Source organism: Pristiophorus japonicus, chromosome 10 (assembly GCF_044704955.1).
Source record: "Pristiophorus japonicus isolate sPriJap1 chromosome 10, sPriJap1.hap1, whole genome shotgun sequence".
In the NCBI taxonomy this organism is placed as follows: domain Eukaryota; kingdom Metazoa; phylum Chordata; class Chondrichthyes; family Pristiophoridae; genus Pristiophorus; species Pristiophorus japonicus.
In genome coordinates, this window is record NC_091986.1 from 79,686,595 (window position 1) to 79,701,973 (window position 15,379).

General features: G+C 45.1%; 1 protein-coding gene across 8 annotated transcripts in view; it reads left to right on the forward strand.

Moving 5' to 3' along the window:
- Window positions 1-14,063, forward strand: part of LOC139275011 (ETS-related transcription factor Elf-1-like) — a 256,795-nt gene extending 242,732 nt beyond the window's left edge. For all 8 annotated transcript variants that reach the window (XM_070891865.1, XM_070891871.1, XM_070891868.1 and 5 more), the window contains one exon: window positions 13,285-14,063. In XM_070891865.1, coding sequence (XP_070747966.1) covers window positions 13,285-13,900 — 616 coding nt within the window. In that variant the 3' untranslated portion in view covers window positions 13,901-14,063. The remainder of the gene's footprint in view (window positions 1-13,284) is intronic.
- The last annotated feature ends 1,316 nt before the right edge of the window (window positions 14,064-15,379 follow it).

A 15,379-nucleotide genomic window follows, 5' to 3' on the forward strand; every position in this document is an offset into this window, starting at 1 on the left:
GGGAGCAGGAAGTGGGTCTCGTGGACAGGATGAGCTCGGAAAGGTCATGAGGGGAGATCTGAGAGAAACTGGAGAAAGATGCGAGGTAAGGGCTAGGGCAGGGTGCTTCCTTAGAAGAAGTTTGGCCCAGTGGGCTTGGGGAAGGAAGAGAAGAGACCGAGGTGGCCAAACGGATGTTCTCAATCTTAGAGACAAAGTCCATGAGCTCTTCACACTTATTGTCGGAGGTGAGGGTGGAGACTAGGGAGAGGGGTTTAAAAAGACAGTTAGCTGTGAAGAATAGAAGCCAGGGTTTATCTTTATATTCCAGAAAGATTCTGGGCGATTTTGACAGATAAGAGCAGGACCCAATAGTGCTTTCTGTGATCCAGCCAGATCTGGCGGTGAATGGCTAAACCAGTTGTCCACCATATCTGTTCAAGTCTGCCCCCCTTGGACTTAAGGGAGCGAAGATCAGGGTTGTACCAGGGGGAACGGCCAGTGTGAGAGAGAGTAATTGTTTTAACAGGGACTGGGGCATCAAAAGTGGTGGTATGGGTGTGATTGAGCAGATCGGTAGCTGCAGAAATGTCATGGTGAATAGAAAGGCTGGACAGTTGGGAATTGATAACTGCAATCGTAAGAGAGTCGGGAGAGACTTCTTTCCAGGGGTGGACACAGAAAGGGGTGGGGCGGAATGGGGATGTGGGTGGAGAGAGATATGAGGAAGTGGTCAGAGATGGCCTTATTTGCGATTCACACGATGAGAGTAGTGGGACCATGAGAGATGGCAAGGCCGTGAATATGGGTTAGGGAGAGATTAAGAGAGGATAGGGAGAATCTGTTTCCACTGGCGGGTGGGTTGGTAACCAGGGACACAGACTTAAGATAATTGGCAAAAGAACCAGCGGGGAGATGAGGAGCAGTTTTTAACGTAGTAATTTGTTGTGATCTGGAATGCACTGCCTGAAAGGGTAGTGGAAAGAGATTAAATAATAGCTTTCAGAAGGGAATTGAATATATAGTTGAAAAATAAAAACTGGCAGGGCTATGGGGTAAGTGCGGGGGAGTGAGACGAATTGACAGGCTCTTTCAAGGAGCCAGCATAGACATGATAGGCTGAATGGCTGCCTTCTTGTCTGTAAGATTCAATGATTCCATAACTAACCCAAATGAGCACGTCACAGATGAGTAAGTAGTGTGGATCTTTTGTGCTCTGATTTTTGTGAAGATTGCTCCTTGAATCGCCTTGAAAACTCCACTTGAGACAAATACTTTCCCTGGTTCCTGTGAGGTGTAAAGGGGTAAAATTGCACCATTCACGATCACAAATAAGAGAGAATAGGAAGCAACTCATCATTTGGAATGTTTCACCCAAAAGCATAGAATTCATCCCATGTGACCCATTCCCACTTTCCCCAATTCTTCATTCCTTACTAGGCATATATAGCATTGCAACTGCATCTCAATCAAGACAGATGCTCTCTAAATCCTGGGCTTTTAAAAATTTCATTCTGGGATGTAGGTGTCCTGGCAAGGCCAACATTTATTGCCCATTCCTACTTGTCGTTGAGAAGGTGCTCGTGAACTGCTGCAGTCCCTGTGGTGAAGGTACTCCCACAGTGGTGTTAGGGAGGGAGTTCCAGGATTTTGACGTAGCGATGATGAAAGAACAGCGATATATTTCCGAGTCGGGATGGTGTGTAACTTGGAGGGGATCTTGTAGGTGATGGTGTTCCCATGCGCCTCCTGTCCTTTTTCTTCTAGGTGGTAGAGGTCACGGGTTTGGGATATACTGTTGAAGAAGTATTGGTGAGTTGCTGCGGTGCATTTTGGAGATGGTACACATTGCAGACACTGGTGGTGGACGGAGTGAATGTTTAAGGTGGTGGCTGGAGTGCCAGTCAAGTGGGGTGCTGTGTCCTGGATGGTGTCGAGCTTCCTGAGCGCTGTTGGAGCTGCACTCATCCAGGCTAGTGGAGAATATTCCATCACACTTCTGACTTGTGCCTTGTAGATGGTGGAAAGGCTTTGGGGAGTCAGGAGGTGACATTTGTCGCAGAATACCCAGCCTCTGACCCGCTCTTGTTGCCACACTATTTACGTGGCTGGTCCAGTTAGGTTTCTTGTCAATGGCGACCCCCCCCCCCCCAGGATATTGATGGTGGGGGATTCGGCGATGGTAATGCCGTTGAATGTCAAGGAGAGGTGGTTAGATTCCCGCTTGTTGGAGATAGTCATTGCCTGGCACTTGTGTGGTGCGAATGTTATTTGCCATTTATCAGCCCAAGCTTGAATGTCGTCCAGGTCTTGTTGCATGGACTGCTTCATTTTCTGAGGAGTTGTGAATGGAACTGAACACTGTACAATCATCAGCAAACATCCTCACTTCTGACCTTATGATTGAGGGAAGGTTATTGATGAAGCAGCTGAAGATGGTTGGGCCTAAGACACTGTCCTGGGGAACTCCTGTAGCAATGTCTGGGGTTGAGATGATTGACCTCCAACAACCACAACCATCTTTTTGTGCTCGGTATGACTACAGCCAGTGAAGCGTTTTCCCCCTGATTCCCATTGACTTCAATTTTACTGGGGCTCTTGATGCCACACTCAGTCAAATGCTGCCTTGATGTCAAGGGCAGTCACGCTTGCCTCACCTCTGGAATTTAGCTCTTTGTCCATATTTGGACTAAGGCTGTAATGAGGTCTGGAGCTGACTGGTTCTGGCTGAACACGAATTGAGCATCGGTGAGTAGGTGCCGCTTGATAGCACTGCCGGCTGTAATGAGGTCTGGATCTGAGTAGTCCTGGTGGAACCCAAGCTGAGCATCGGTTTGCAGGTTATTGGTGAGTAAGTGCCACTTAGCACTGTCGACAACACCTTCCATCACTTTGCTGATGTTTGAGAGTAGACTGATGGGGCGGTAATTGGCTGGATTGGATTTGTCCTGCTTTTTGTGGACAGGAAATACCTGTTTTTGATAGATGCCATTGTTGTTGGCTGTACTGGAACAGCTTGGCTCGAGGCGTGGCTAGTTCTGAAGCACAAGTCTTCAGCACGACAGCTGGGATGTTGTCGAGGCCTATAACCTTTGCTGTATCCACTGCACTCAGCCATTTCATGTGGAGTGAATCGAATTGGCTGAAGACTGGCTTCTATGGGATATGGTGATCGTGTGGGAAGGTGGAGTTGAGTTAGAAGATCAGCCATAATCTTGTTGAATGGTGGAGCAAATTTGAAAGGCCAAATGGCTTCTATTATGGTCTGTAATAGTGGGGACCTCAGGAGGAGGCAGATATGGATCTGGTTGCAAACACTTCAGCCTTGTCTTTTGCACTCACGTGCTGGGTTCCACTGTCACAGGATGGGGATATTCATGGAGCCACCTCCACCCGTTAATTGTTTACTTATCCACCACCGTTCACGACGGGATGTGGCAGGACTTCAGAGTTTTGATCTGATTCGTTGATTGTGGGATCGTTTGGCTCTGTCTGTAGCATGCTGTTTCCGCTCTTTAGCATGCATGTAGTCCTGTATTTCCGCATCCCCAGGTTGGCACCACATTTTTAGGTGCGCCTGGTGCTGCTCCAGGCATGCTCTTCTGCACCCCTCATTAAACCAGGGTGGTCTCCTTGCTTGAAGGTAATGGTAGAGTGAGGGATATGCCGGGCCATGACATTACAGATTGTAGTGAAATACAAATCTGCTGTTGCTGATGGCCTACAACGCCTCATGGATGACCAGTTTTGAGCTGCCAGATCAGTTCTGAATCTATCCCATCTAGCATGGTGGTAGTGCCACACAAATCAAGATGAAATGTGAAGACAGGACTTCGTCTCCACAAGGACTGTGTGATGGTCACTGCTATCAATGATGAGGTCAGGTAGGTTTTTCTCTTTTGTGTTGGGTCTCTCACCTCCTGCCGCAGGCCCGCTATGTCTTTCAGGACTCAGCCAGCTCGGTCATTAGTGGTGCTGCTGAGCCACTCTTGCTGATTGACATTGAAGTCCCCCACCCTGAGTACATTCTGTGCCCTTGCTACCCTCGGTGCTTCTTCCAAGTGATGTTCAACATGGAGGAGTACTGATTCATAGCTGAGGGAGGGTGGTAGGTGGTAATCAGCAGGAGGTTTCCTTACCCATGAAGCCATGAGACTTAATGGGGTCTGGCGTCAATGTTGAGGGCTCCCAGGGCCACTCCCTCCCGACTGTATATCACTGTGCCACAACCTCTGGTGGGTCTGTCCTGCTAGTGGAATAGGACATATCCAGGGATGGTAATGGAGGAGTCTGGGACATTGGCTGAAAGGTATGATTCTGTGAGTATGACTGTTAGGCTGTTGCTTGACTAGTCTGTGGGACAGTTCTCCCAATTTTGGTACAAGTCCCTAGATGTTCATGAGGACTTTGCAGGGTCGACTGGGCTGTGTGTGCTGTTGTCGTGTCCAGTTGATGCCAGGGGGTCCATCCAGTTTTATTATTCTTGTTTCTCGTAGCCGTTTCTTACAACTGAGTGGCTTGCTAGGCCATTTCAGAGGGCAGTTAACAGTCAACCACATTGCTGTGGGTCTGAAGTCACATATAGGCCAGATCAGGTAAGGTTTCCTTCCTTAAAGGACATGAGTGAACTAGATGGGTTTTTATGACAATCTAATAGTTTTATGGTCACCATTACTGATGCTAGCTGCTTCTTCCAGATTTATTTAATTCACTGAATTTAAATTCATTAGCTGCTGTGGTGGGATTTGCACTCGCGTCTCTAAATCATTAGTCCAGGCCTTTAGATTATTAGTCCAGTAACTTAACCACTATGCTACCGTTCCCATATGTGGACTCACTGATCGTTGAGTAGTAAGAAGTTACCATGCTCATGTATCTAGGATTAAGTATTTACAAAAGACGACGGCCTGAATTTGCGGTCAGCGATGAAGCTAAAGAGTACGCCACCGACATCAGAAGTAAATTCGCAATGACCTCATACAATTCTCCCCCGCCCCCCCCCCCCCCCCCCCCCCACCGGCGAAAACTTGCTTTAAAACGCTGTCGAGTTCCATGCTGCGTACTCCCCCTGGGAGCCCAGGAGCGCACTGTTGTGTATATGCAAAACTAGGATCATGTGGTGCGGTGGTTATTTTACTTCCTGATTCTTAGGGGCCAAGTTTCGGTCTGAGTTGCTCCTGTTTTTTTGGAGCAACTGGTTTAGAATGGAGTAACTTAGAAATTGCAATTCTCGGCATTTAATTTGCTCCAGTTCTAATCAGTTAGAACAGTTTCAGTTTGGAACAGATTTTTTTTTTCAAAAGGGGGCGTGTCCGGCTACTTAGGCCCGTTTTGAAAGTTTAGGCAGTGAAAACTTACTCTGGAGTAAGTGTAGATTTTTGTACGCTCAGAAAAACCTTGTCTACACTTTAGAAAATCAGGCGTAGGTTACAAATCAGGCGTAGGGAATGGGGGGGGGGGGTTTAAAGGGAAGTTTACAAACATTAAACACTTCAGTTTTACAAATAAAGAGCCATTATCAATAATAAATGATAAATACATCAACAAATCAACCAATAAATCAATCAAAAAAAATTAATAAAAAATAATTTAAAAAAAATCAATAAATAAAACATTTTCTACTTACCAACTGCAGCACCGGGAGTCCTCCAACAGCATGCTGGGCCGCCATCCCCCCCCCCCCCCCCTCCATGTGTCTCTCAGTGTCTCTATCTCGCTGTCTGTCTGTCTGTGTCTCTCACTCTGTCAGTGTCTGTGTTTCTGACAGCGAGAGGAGGGGATGGGGGGAGAGAGAAGGGAGAAAGGGAGAGAGGTGGGGGGGGGGGGGGGAGGGAGGGGAGGGAGAGAGGGAGAGAGAATTTACCGATTGATAGGTAGGTGGCGTCGGGGCGGGAGTCAAGTCGGGTCGGGTTCGGTCGGGAGGAGGCAGGAGCTGGGCGTGGGAGGCAGCCTTCTACATGCAGCTCCAGTGAGGCCATTCGGCCAGGGCTAGGGGCTGCATGCTTCGGGCCCCTCCCACATTGTTTCGGGCGCCTGGAGCTACTGCACATGCGCGCCCACTGTAGCACGCATGTGCAGAGGTCCTGGCACTGTTTTCAGCGCAGGGACCTGGCTCCACCCCCCCACAGCTCGTGCTGCGCTGCGCCCAGTACCAGAGGGCCTGCAGGGAGCCGGAGAATAGGTAAGTTTTTTTTTAGGCGCACTTTGTGGCACGATAAAGAGGCGTCCAGGTCGGGGCTGTGCCGTTCTAGGCGCGGCCTGAAACTTGGGCCCGTTATCTATAAGTTTGGGTTTCGCCAGCTTTTAATGGTCACATTCGCAGTAAATCTCTCATTTCTTGCACCTTCCTCTTTCATTGAAACTTGCATCTAAGTTCCATATTGCCAATTCAGGAGTATTGAAGTGAAATTCTGGATAAACTCAACGGGAATACCGAGGGCCTTTCTTTGTCTCTCCTTTTATACAGATTTAACGTGATTCCAAAAAAAAAATCCGATCATTCTCTCAGAACAACAAATGTTTAATACAAACATCCTTTTGAAACAAAGTATTGCAAAATTTTCATTGCGCCAATTTTTGCTACTAACTTCTCATAACAATCCGTGCAGACCACTCATCAAAATAAACTGTTATTACAAACATCGTTATGTAAAAATTAATTGTCACAAACTGCATTATAAAACAAAATCACTAACACTCAATTGTGGGATTCAATTGTGAGGGGAATAGATAGGCGTTTCTGCGGCCGCAACCGAGACTCCAGGATGGTATGTTGCCTCCCTGGTGCAAGGGTCAAGGATGTCTCGGAGCGGGTGCAGGACATTCTGAAATGGGAGGGAGAACAGCCAGTTGTTGTGGTGCACATTGGTACCAACGACATAGGCAAAAAAAGGGATGAGGTCCTACGAAACGAATTTAAGGAGCTAGGAGCTAAATTAAAGAGTAGGACCTCAAAAGTAGTAATCTCGGGATTGCTACCAGTGCCACGTGATAGTCAGAGTAGGAATCGCAGGATAGCGCAGATGAATACGTGGCTTGAGCAGTGGTGCAGCAGGGAGGGATTCAAATTCCTGGGGCATTGGGACCGGTTCTGGGGGAGGTGGGACCAGTACAAACCGGACGGTCTGCACCTGGGCAGGACTGGAACCAATGTCCTAGGGGGAGTGTTTGCTAGTGCTGTTGGGGAGGATTTAAACTAATATGGCAGGGGGATGGGAACCAATGCAGGGAGACAGAGGGAAACAAAAAGGAGCCAAAAGCAAAAGACAGAAAGGAGATGAGGAAAAGTGGAGGGCAGAGAAACCCAAGGCAAAGAACAAAAAGGGCCACTGTACAGCAAAATTCTAAAAGGACAAAGGGTGTTAATAAAACAAGCCTGAAGGCTTTGTGTCTTAATGCAAGGAGTATCCGCAATAAGGTGGATGAATTAATTGTGCAAATAGATGTTAACAAATATGATGTGATTGGGATTACGGAGACGTGGCTCCAAGATGATCAGGGCTGGGAACTCAACATTCAGGGGTATTCAACATTCAGGAAGGATAGAATAAAAGGAAAAGGAGGTGGGGTAGCATTGCTGGTTAAAGAGGAGATTAATGCAATAGTTAGGAAAGACATTAGCTTGGATGATGTGGAATCTATATGGGTAGAGCTGCAGAACACCAAAGGGCAAAAAACGTTAGTAGGAGTTGTGTACAGACCTCCAAACAGTAATAGGGATGTTGGGGAGGGCATCAAACAGGAAATTAGGGGTGCATGCAATAAAGGTGCAGCAGTTATAATGGGTGACTTTAATATGCACATAGATTGGGCTAGCCAAACTGGAAGCAATACGGTGGAGGAGGATTTCCTGGAGTGCATAAGGGATGGTTTTCTAGACCAATATGTTGAGGAACCAACTAGGGGGGAGGCCATCTTAGACTGGGTGTTGTGTAATGAGAGAGGATTAATTAGCAATCTCATTGTGCGAGGCCCCTTGGGGAAGAGTGACCATAATATGGTGGAATTCTGCATTAGGATGGAGAATGAAACAGTAATTTCAGAGACCATGGTCCAGAACTTAAAGAAGGGTAACTTTGAAGGTATGAGGCGTGAATTGGCTAGGATAGATTGGCGAATGATACTTAGGGGGTTGACTGTGGATGGGCAATGGCAGACATTTAGAGACCGCATGGATGAAGTACAACAATTGTACATTCCTGTCTGGCGTAAAAATAAAAAGGGGAAGGTGGCTCAACCGTGGCTATCTAGGGAAATCAGGGATAGTATTAAAGCCAAGGAAGTGGCATACAAATTGGCCAGAAATAGCAGCGAACCTGGGGACTGGGAGAAATTTAGAACTCAGCAGAGGAGGACAAAGGGTTTGATTAGGACAGGGAAAATGGAGTACGAGAAGAAGCTTGCAGGGAACATTAAGGCGGATTGCAAAAGTTTCTATAGGTATGTAAAGAGAAAAAGGTTGGTGAAGACAAACGTAGGTCCCCTGCAGTCAGAATCAGGGGAAGTCATAACGGGGAACAAAGAAATGGCGGATCAATTGAACAAGTACTTTGGTTCGGTATTCACTAAGGAGGATACAAACAACCTTCCGGATATAAAAGGGGTCAGAGGGTCTAGTAAGGAAGAGGAACTGAGGGAAATCTTTATTAGTCGGGAAATTGTGTTGGGGAAATTGATGGGATTGAAGGCCGATAAATCCCCAGGGCCTGATGGACTGCATCCTAGAGTACTTAAGGAGGTGGCCTTGGAAATAGCGGATGCATTGACAGTCATTTTCCAACATTCCATTGACTCTGGATCAGTTCCTATGGAGTGGAGGGTAGCCAATGTAACCCCACTTTTTAAAAAAGGAGGGAGAGAGAAAACAGGGAATTATAGACCGGTCAGCCTGACCTCAGTAGTGGGTAAAGTGATGGAATCAATTATTAAGGATGTCATAGCAGTGCATCTGGAAAATGGTGACATGATAGGTCCAAGTCAGCATGGATTTGTGAAAGGGAAATCATGCTTGACAAATCTTCTGGAATTTTTTGAGGATGTTTCCAGTAAAGTGGACAAGGGAGAGCCAGTTGATGTGGTATATTTGGACTTTCAGAAGGCTTTCGACAAGGTCCCACACAAGAGATTAATGTGCAAAGTTAAAGCACATGGGATTGGGGGTAGTGTGCTGACGTGGATTGAGAACTGGTTGTCAGACAGGAAGCAAAGAGTAGGAGTAAACGGGTACTTTTCAGAATGGCAGGCAGTGACTAGTGGAGTGCCGCAAGGTTCTGTGCTGGGGCCCCAGCTGTTTACATTGTACATTAATGATTTAGACGAGGGGATTAAATGCAGTATCTCCAAATTTGCGGATGATACTAAGTTGGGTGGCAGTGTGAGCTGCGAGGAGGATGCTATTAGGCTGCAGAGTGACTTGGATAGGTTAGGTGAGTGGGCAAATGCATGGCAGATGAAGTATAATGTGGATAAATGTGAGGTTATCCACTTTGGTGGTAAAAACAGAGAGACAGACTATTATCTGAATGGTGACAGATTAGGAAAAGGGAAGGTGCAACGAGACCTGGGTGTCATGGTACATCAGTCATTGAAGGTTGGCATGCAGGTACAGCAGGCGGTTAAGAAAGCAAATGGCATGTTGGCCTTCATAGCGAGGGGATTTGAATACAGGGGCAGGGAGGTGTTGCTACAGTTGTACAGGGCCTTGGTGAGGCCACACCTGGAGTATTGTGTACAGTTTTGGTCTCCTAACTTGAGGAAGGACATTCTTGCTATTGAGGGAGTGCAGCGAAGGTTCACCAGACTGATTCCCGGGATGGCGGGACTGACCTATCAAGAAAGATTGGATCAATTGGGATTGTATTCACTGGAGTTCAGAAGAATGAGAGGGGACCTCATAGAAACGTTTAAAATTCTGACGGGTTTAGACAGGTTAGATGCAGAAAGAATGTTCCCAATGTTGGGGAAGTCCAGAACCAGGGGTCACAGTCTGAGGATAAGGGGTAAGCCATTTAGGACCGAGATGAGGAGAAACTTCTTCACCCAGAGAGTGGTGAACCTGTGGAATTCTCTACCACAGAAAGTAGTTGAGGCCAATTCACTAAATATATTCAAAAGGGAGTTAGATGAAGTCCTTACTACTCGGGGGATCAAGGGTTATGGCGAGAAAGCAGGAAGGGGGTACTGAAGTTTCATGTTCAGCCATGAACTCATTGAATGGCGGTGCAGGCTAGAAGGGCTGAATGGCCTGCTCCTGCACCTATTTTCTATGTTTCTATGTTTCTATGTTTCTATGTTTCTATGTAACACTAAAAGGCTGCCATTATAATGGGGGGGAAAATTGCAGTCCGAGGCTTTCTTCGGACGAACGCCTCCGACCTGAAATTTTTTTACAAAAATACTTGGTGGACACGGAGGAACCTATGATTGCAGTCGGAAGCCTTCATTCGCTGCGCAGCGTACAGGGAGATGACTTCCCCGTATGGAAATGCTGGAGTCATGTGGGCCTGGACAACCAATCACCAGGTAGTATTATGGATAAAAATAGGATCCCCCTGTTTACGAGTTCCCGTTACTATCAATGAAAAAATCCTCCTAAAACAAGAACCACAGCATAATAATTAAAAAAAAACACCCCACATATTTAAAATTAATTGAAATTAAATGTTTTAGAAAAAAATATATTTTTTGGATTTTTTTTTTTAAGTGTTTTAATATGGTTAAAAATAAACTTACCTTAATGGACAGGATTTTTAACAATGAACGATTAAATTCAATTTTTATGTTTTAAAATTCTTACGCTGGTAAAAAAAAAGTAAGCTATATGCCTGCTTTCACCAGGCGTAAAAGTTTGAAGGACATTCACTGGGCCTGACTTGGGCAAATAGCCCAATCTCTCCCGCGGGCGTCCTTCTCCTGGGGATGCAAAGGTCTGTCGAGAAATCTTGACAGATCAAAAAAGTTGTTTTCGGCTCATGCAAATCGCGCCCCGAAAACCAGCTTTTGCAAGGCCTCACCGGGTCCATGCGCACTCCGTACGGAGCCAGCGAGGCCGGAATTTTTGGCCCATTAAATTCTGTAATTGCAATCTTCTCATAGTAGCAATCATTAATTGTAAGTCTCTCATTAGAACAAAGTATGTTTATTCAAAATTCACACATGCCAGTTGATAACCTCTTAAAACAAATCTCCCATTATACCATTATCTTGCGATAGCTCTCTCCTGACTCTGTTACTACAAGCTAAAACTGTTAACTAATTTTGTGGGAAGATTTGTTTTATTCACTACATGTCGCAAAATCATAAGTACACTTATAAATGCATTTATGAATTTGCCGTATCTGACAAATCTTCCCCTTTGTTATTACAAGTCTCAGCACTGTGTACTCTGCACAAATCATTGTTATAGTTTTCTCATCTGATCCCCTTACACTGCAACAGGTTTCCAGAGCCTGTTTGCACAAGACTTAAAAATTAAAAGTATAATTACTTTAGAGTAGGTGAGCAATTGGCCCTACATTTTGCCAGCATGTTGATTTCTATCAGGAGGTGAAAGACCCAGCGAAGGCTCTATGTAGTTGTAACTTGACAGATTACAAGGTCGGGATTTAGCACATACGCAAAGCATGCAGAAATCACGAACATGCAGTCCGCTTCAAAGGCGGAATGATGGTCTCCACTGACATTTCACCGTCATACCAACTGCAAATTCAGGGCCAATATGTTTGCTGAAGTTCTCCACCTCCAACTGGTGGGAGCACCATTCAGTGAGGTATGGTGCGTGTCCATATTGTGGTTGGGAGAATAGTGGCAATGCACTTGCACATTTTATGGTGAGTTGTGCTGCTCATCATGCCTCTTATTTTTGAGTTCCAGTTATCTGCACATTGCCAGGTGAAGACTGTAGCCTGTGCTTGTCTAATAACCTGCTTCTTTTTGGTGTAAAGGGGGGAAATAAGCAGGGATTATCTGAGTAATCTGACACTGAACCAGCCAGGCACATTGACCAGCCAGCCTGGCTCACTAATGGAATCTGGAGGTATAAACTGTCATAGGGGGCTGTGATCCTTTTTCATATTGCTCCATATAAGCCAATATCTCAACAGTTAGGGTGGTCTCAAATGGACATTCAGCAAGAAGCTTACCAGTGCTCAGTGCTGGTCGGCTGCACAGTTTTAACTGGCTAAAGTTCAGCAGTATCACAGCACATACTTCGAGGCTCCCACGTTTTTGGCTTTTGCCAGCTTTGTGCTTAAACTCTTTGGTATTGGGTGTGTCAGAATTGACTGTGTACCCCATATTGGGCAAACATAGGCTCTACCTGTGGGGATTTCTCGATAGTTTGTTTTAGAGACTTTTGAGAATGGTGATGGTTGTCTAATGTGCCAGACATAAAATGCTGTCATGAGCTTTATTTGGACATGAAGCAGGTAAAAAAATGTTAGTTTCACTCCTCTTCCTGTTACATATAGTGCTCCATCGGGTTGAACTAAGCAAAACGACTCCATAGACAGATGGGCTTATGTCAGAGGCTGGCATTTGTGAACAAACAGGCTGCAAAAGCATCTCCTGTTAATTTGAACAATTGTTTTTATAGAACTGAGATTTCTGAAGTATTAATGGTACCATTGGTTGGGATTTATGTTTTTTATTTCCCCTCCCCCACCCTCCTTTCCAGAAACCTGTATCAACATTTAGTGCCATGAAGGTTGGCAGTACCATCGCCATTCAACTTGTGTGGCCCTAGAGAGGGTGTCCGCAGGTTATTTGATTTGATAAGCTGTAAATCGCAGCTGGGCCTAGCCCCCAGTCAGTATCTACACAAGCTCACTTTCCAAGAGTTGCTGGATAGCAATAGGCACCAGAACCACCTAGCTGATTAACCCCAGCCCAGGGACATTGAAGGCTATTTGTTGTGTCCCAACAGTGCATTGGCTGAGATCAGGCAATGGAGCATAGATTAGACTAAAGCCTTGGTGCTTTCTCATCAGGTTCAGTAGCATATCAAGTGCCGCCTTTAACTACTGAGCTACCTGATGGCATAATATGTCCTGTGTCGAGTGATTTTGGAAAACCAAACAGCGGAGTATAGTCTCTTGTAGCATTTGTTGCGCCCAGCAATCGTGAAGTTTCAGAAATTCCTACAAATGATGAAAGAGAAAGAAAAATAAGGGGAAAAAAAATCTTCCTTTGTAGCAATGCAAGTAATGGCTTCAAAATTGGGAAAATGCCCAATAGGACAGAGAAGTACTGTATGTTGCGGAATACTCTGACTATTGTCCTGATCTGCTGACTTTGTTCTTTCCCCAGAACAATAAAGATTCCGTCACCAGTTCCAGTGGTCATGTCGCCAGGAGCTCAGCGATTCGGTACCGTCACATTACAAACTGTCCCCCTCACAACTGTGATCACGAGCACTGATTTGGCAATGTCCTCTCCCAAGTTCATTTTCCAAACCGTTCCATCCTCCCATCCGGTGACTGCGCTGAAAGAAAACGTCACCTTGCAAGAGGGCCCGATCTCTGCGAGGATAGTTACGCCAAGGTCTCTTGCTGTTTGTAGTGCCAACGTTCAGCAACTACTTCCGACCAGCCCACAGGTACTAGATAATGGAAAACAAGCTATGCCATCGTCCACTGCAATAGGTGCCGCCACTCCGGTAGTGACCTTTGCAGCTACCAGTCAGCAGGTTGTGAGCCAACCGCAAGGCACAGTCTTCGCATCCGTGATCAAAGCACCAGAGACCAAACAAGCTGTCATACAGACTGTGGCCAGGCAGGAGAGTCGGGAAGAAGCCACAGAAACCAACCAGCAAGCTCAGAATAGAAGCCAGCAGTCCCACGTAATAGTGCTCAGAAACACGGCTATGCTTCCCAGCCACATGCTATTTAGAGGAGGGGAGCATAGGGAAGTGGGCAAACAATGACACTGCAAGGCTTCCCTTCTACCCTTCCTCATCCCCAATCTCTTTTTTTAAACTAGTTCTACAAAAATGTAATTTCAGGGTGGTTTTGAAGTACTTTCTACTCAACCTATGTTTAGTTTTAATGTTGTAAATAGAAGGTTGCAGGTAAAAGGTGCTGCTAGACTGGGGGGGGTGGTGGGGTGTTAAAAATATGGGGGGCGATTTTAACCTTAATCACTCAGCAGAAACCTGGCGGGGGGGGGCAGTTAAAATTACCCTGGTTCTTGTCCGAAAGCCGCCATGATAGCAACATCTGCAATTTTAACCTGCTCTCCTGAGCAGGCAGTGGGCCCGATGACATCATTAAGACCTAACTCCGGCCTGAGCGGGAAATCCACCTATGGTTAAAATCGGGGCCAATCTTAGAAGAGCCATTTGCTCTTTTGGATGTTTCCTATTTGCTTTTGTATGAATTTGTTATTGGAGAAACTTGGCGTGTTAAAAAGTGAGTTGAATTTCTTACACTTCCTTGAAGCGCGCTACCCTGCATATAAATTATAATTTGATCTTGCTAAACTGTAATTGTATATCAATAGCCTTTGTGGTTTACCACAGTCCGGCCTTTGCAGTAGAAGTCCAGTTTTCTGGTATTGGGATGGTTTGTGCCGAATATTGTCCCCTCTAAATACGAGGGCCATCAGTAAATTTCAGGAGTGCTTCAATTGAATTTAAAAGCTAGCCCTGTTGCATACTTTGATAATGATGAATAAGCTTCATTTTTACTTAATTATAAAGAAACCAAAATATTTGTTTTCGATAATCTGATGGATTTAAAAAGAAAGCTGAAGCTTCAGAATACTTATTCGAATTGTTTTATTGTGATCTTCATTCTTCTCTCCGTATTGTAAATCTGTACAATCTTTACTGGAAGTCAAATGGGTGAGGGAAGGAGACATTATTTACTTATTAGACAAGCTGTTATCGGTGGAATGCTTTTTTAAAAAAAAAAGTTGTTCAAGGGCTTTTTATTAGCAATGGGAACCTTCAGCTCGACAGTGTAAATATTAGAAAATATTTGTTTTGCTTTTGTAAATAATGTATATCATGTTCTATTTTTGAGGTCGATAGAATACTGAAAATTCCGATTGTCAGCTTTTTAAAAACAAATTGAGGTACATTTTATATCGTTTTTGAGAGTTGATGTTAAAGCCACTGACATTTCCACTGGAATTCTTAGAGTGAACATATGTTCAAAGGCAAAAAATAAACCATTTTAGTTGCTACATTAGCGTGTGTTTGTAAGTTTAGTTTGTGTGTTGCTAATGTTTGCTGTATGGCAAATAACAGGCCCCCCTCATTGGATTATAAATACCTCCATTTGAAGATTTACTAAATGATCACTGCTAGTAATTACAAAATTGAATGTTATAATATTGCACATTTTCAACTCCTTAGCTATTTCTACTCTGAAGCACATTTTGCTGTCAAAAGTTTTCTTGT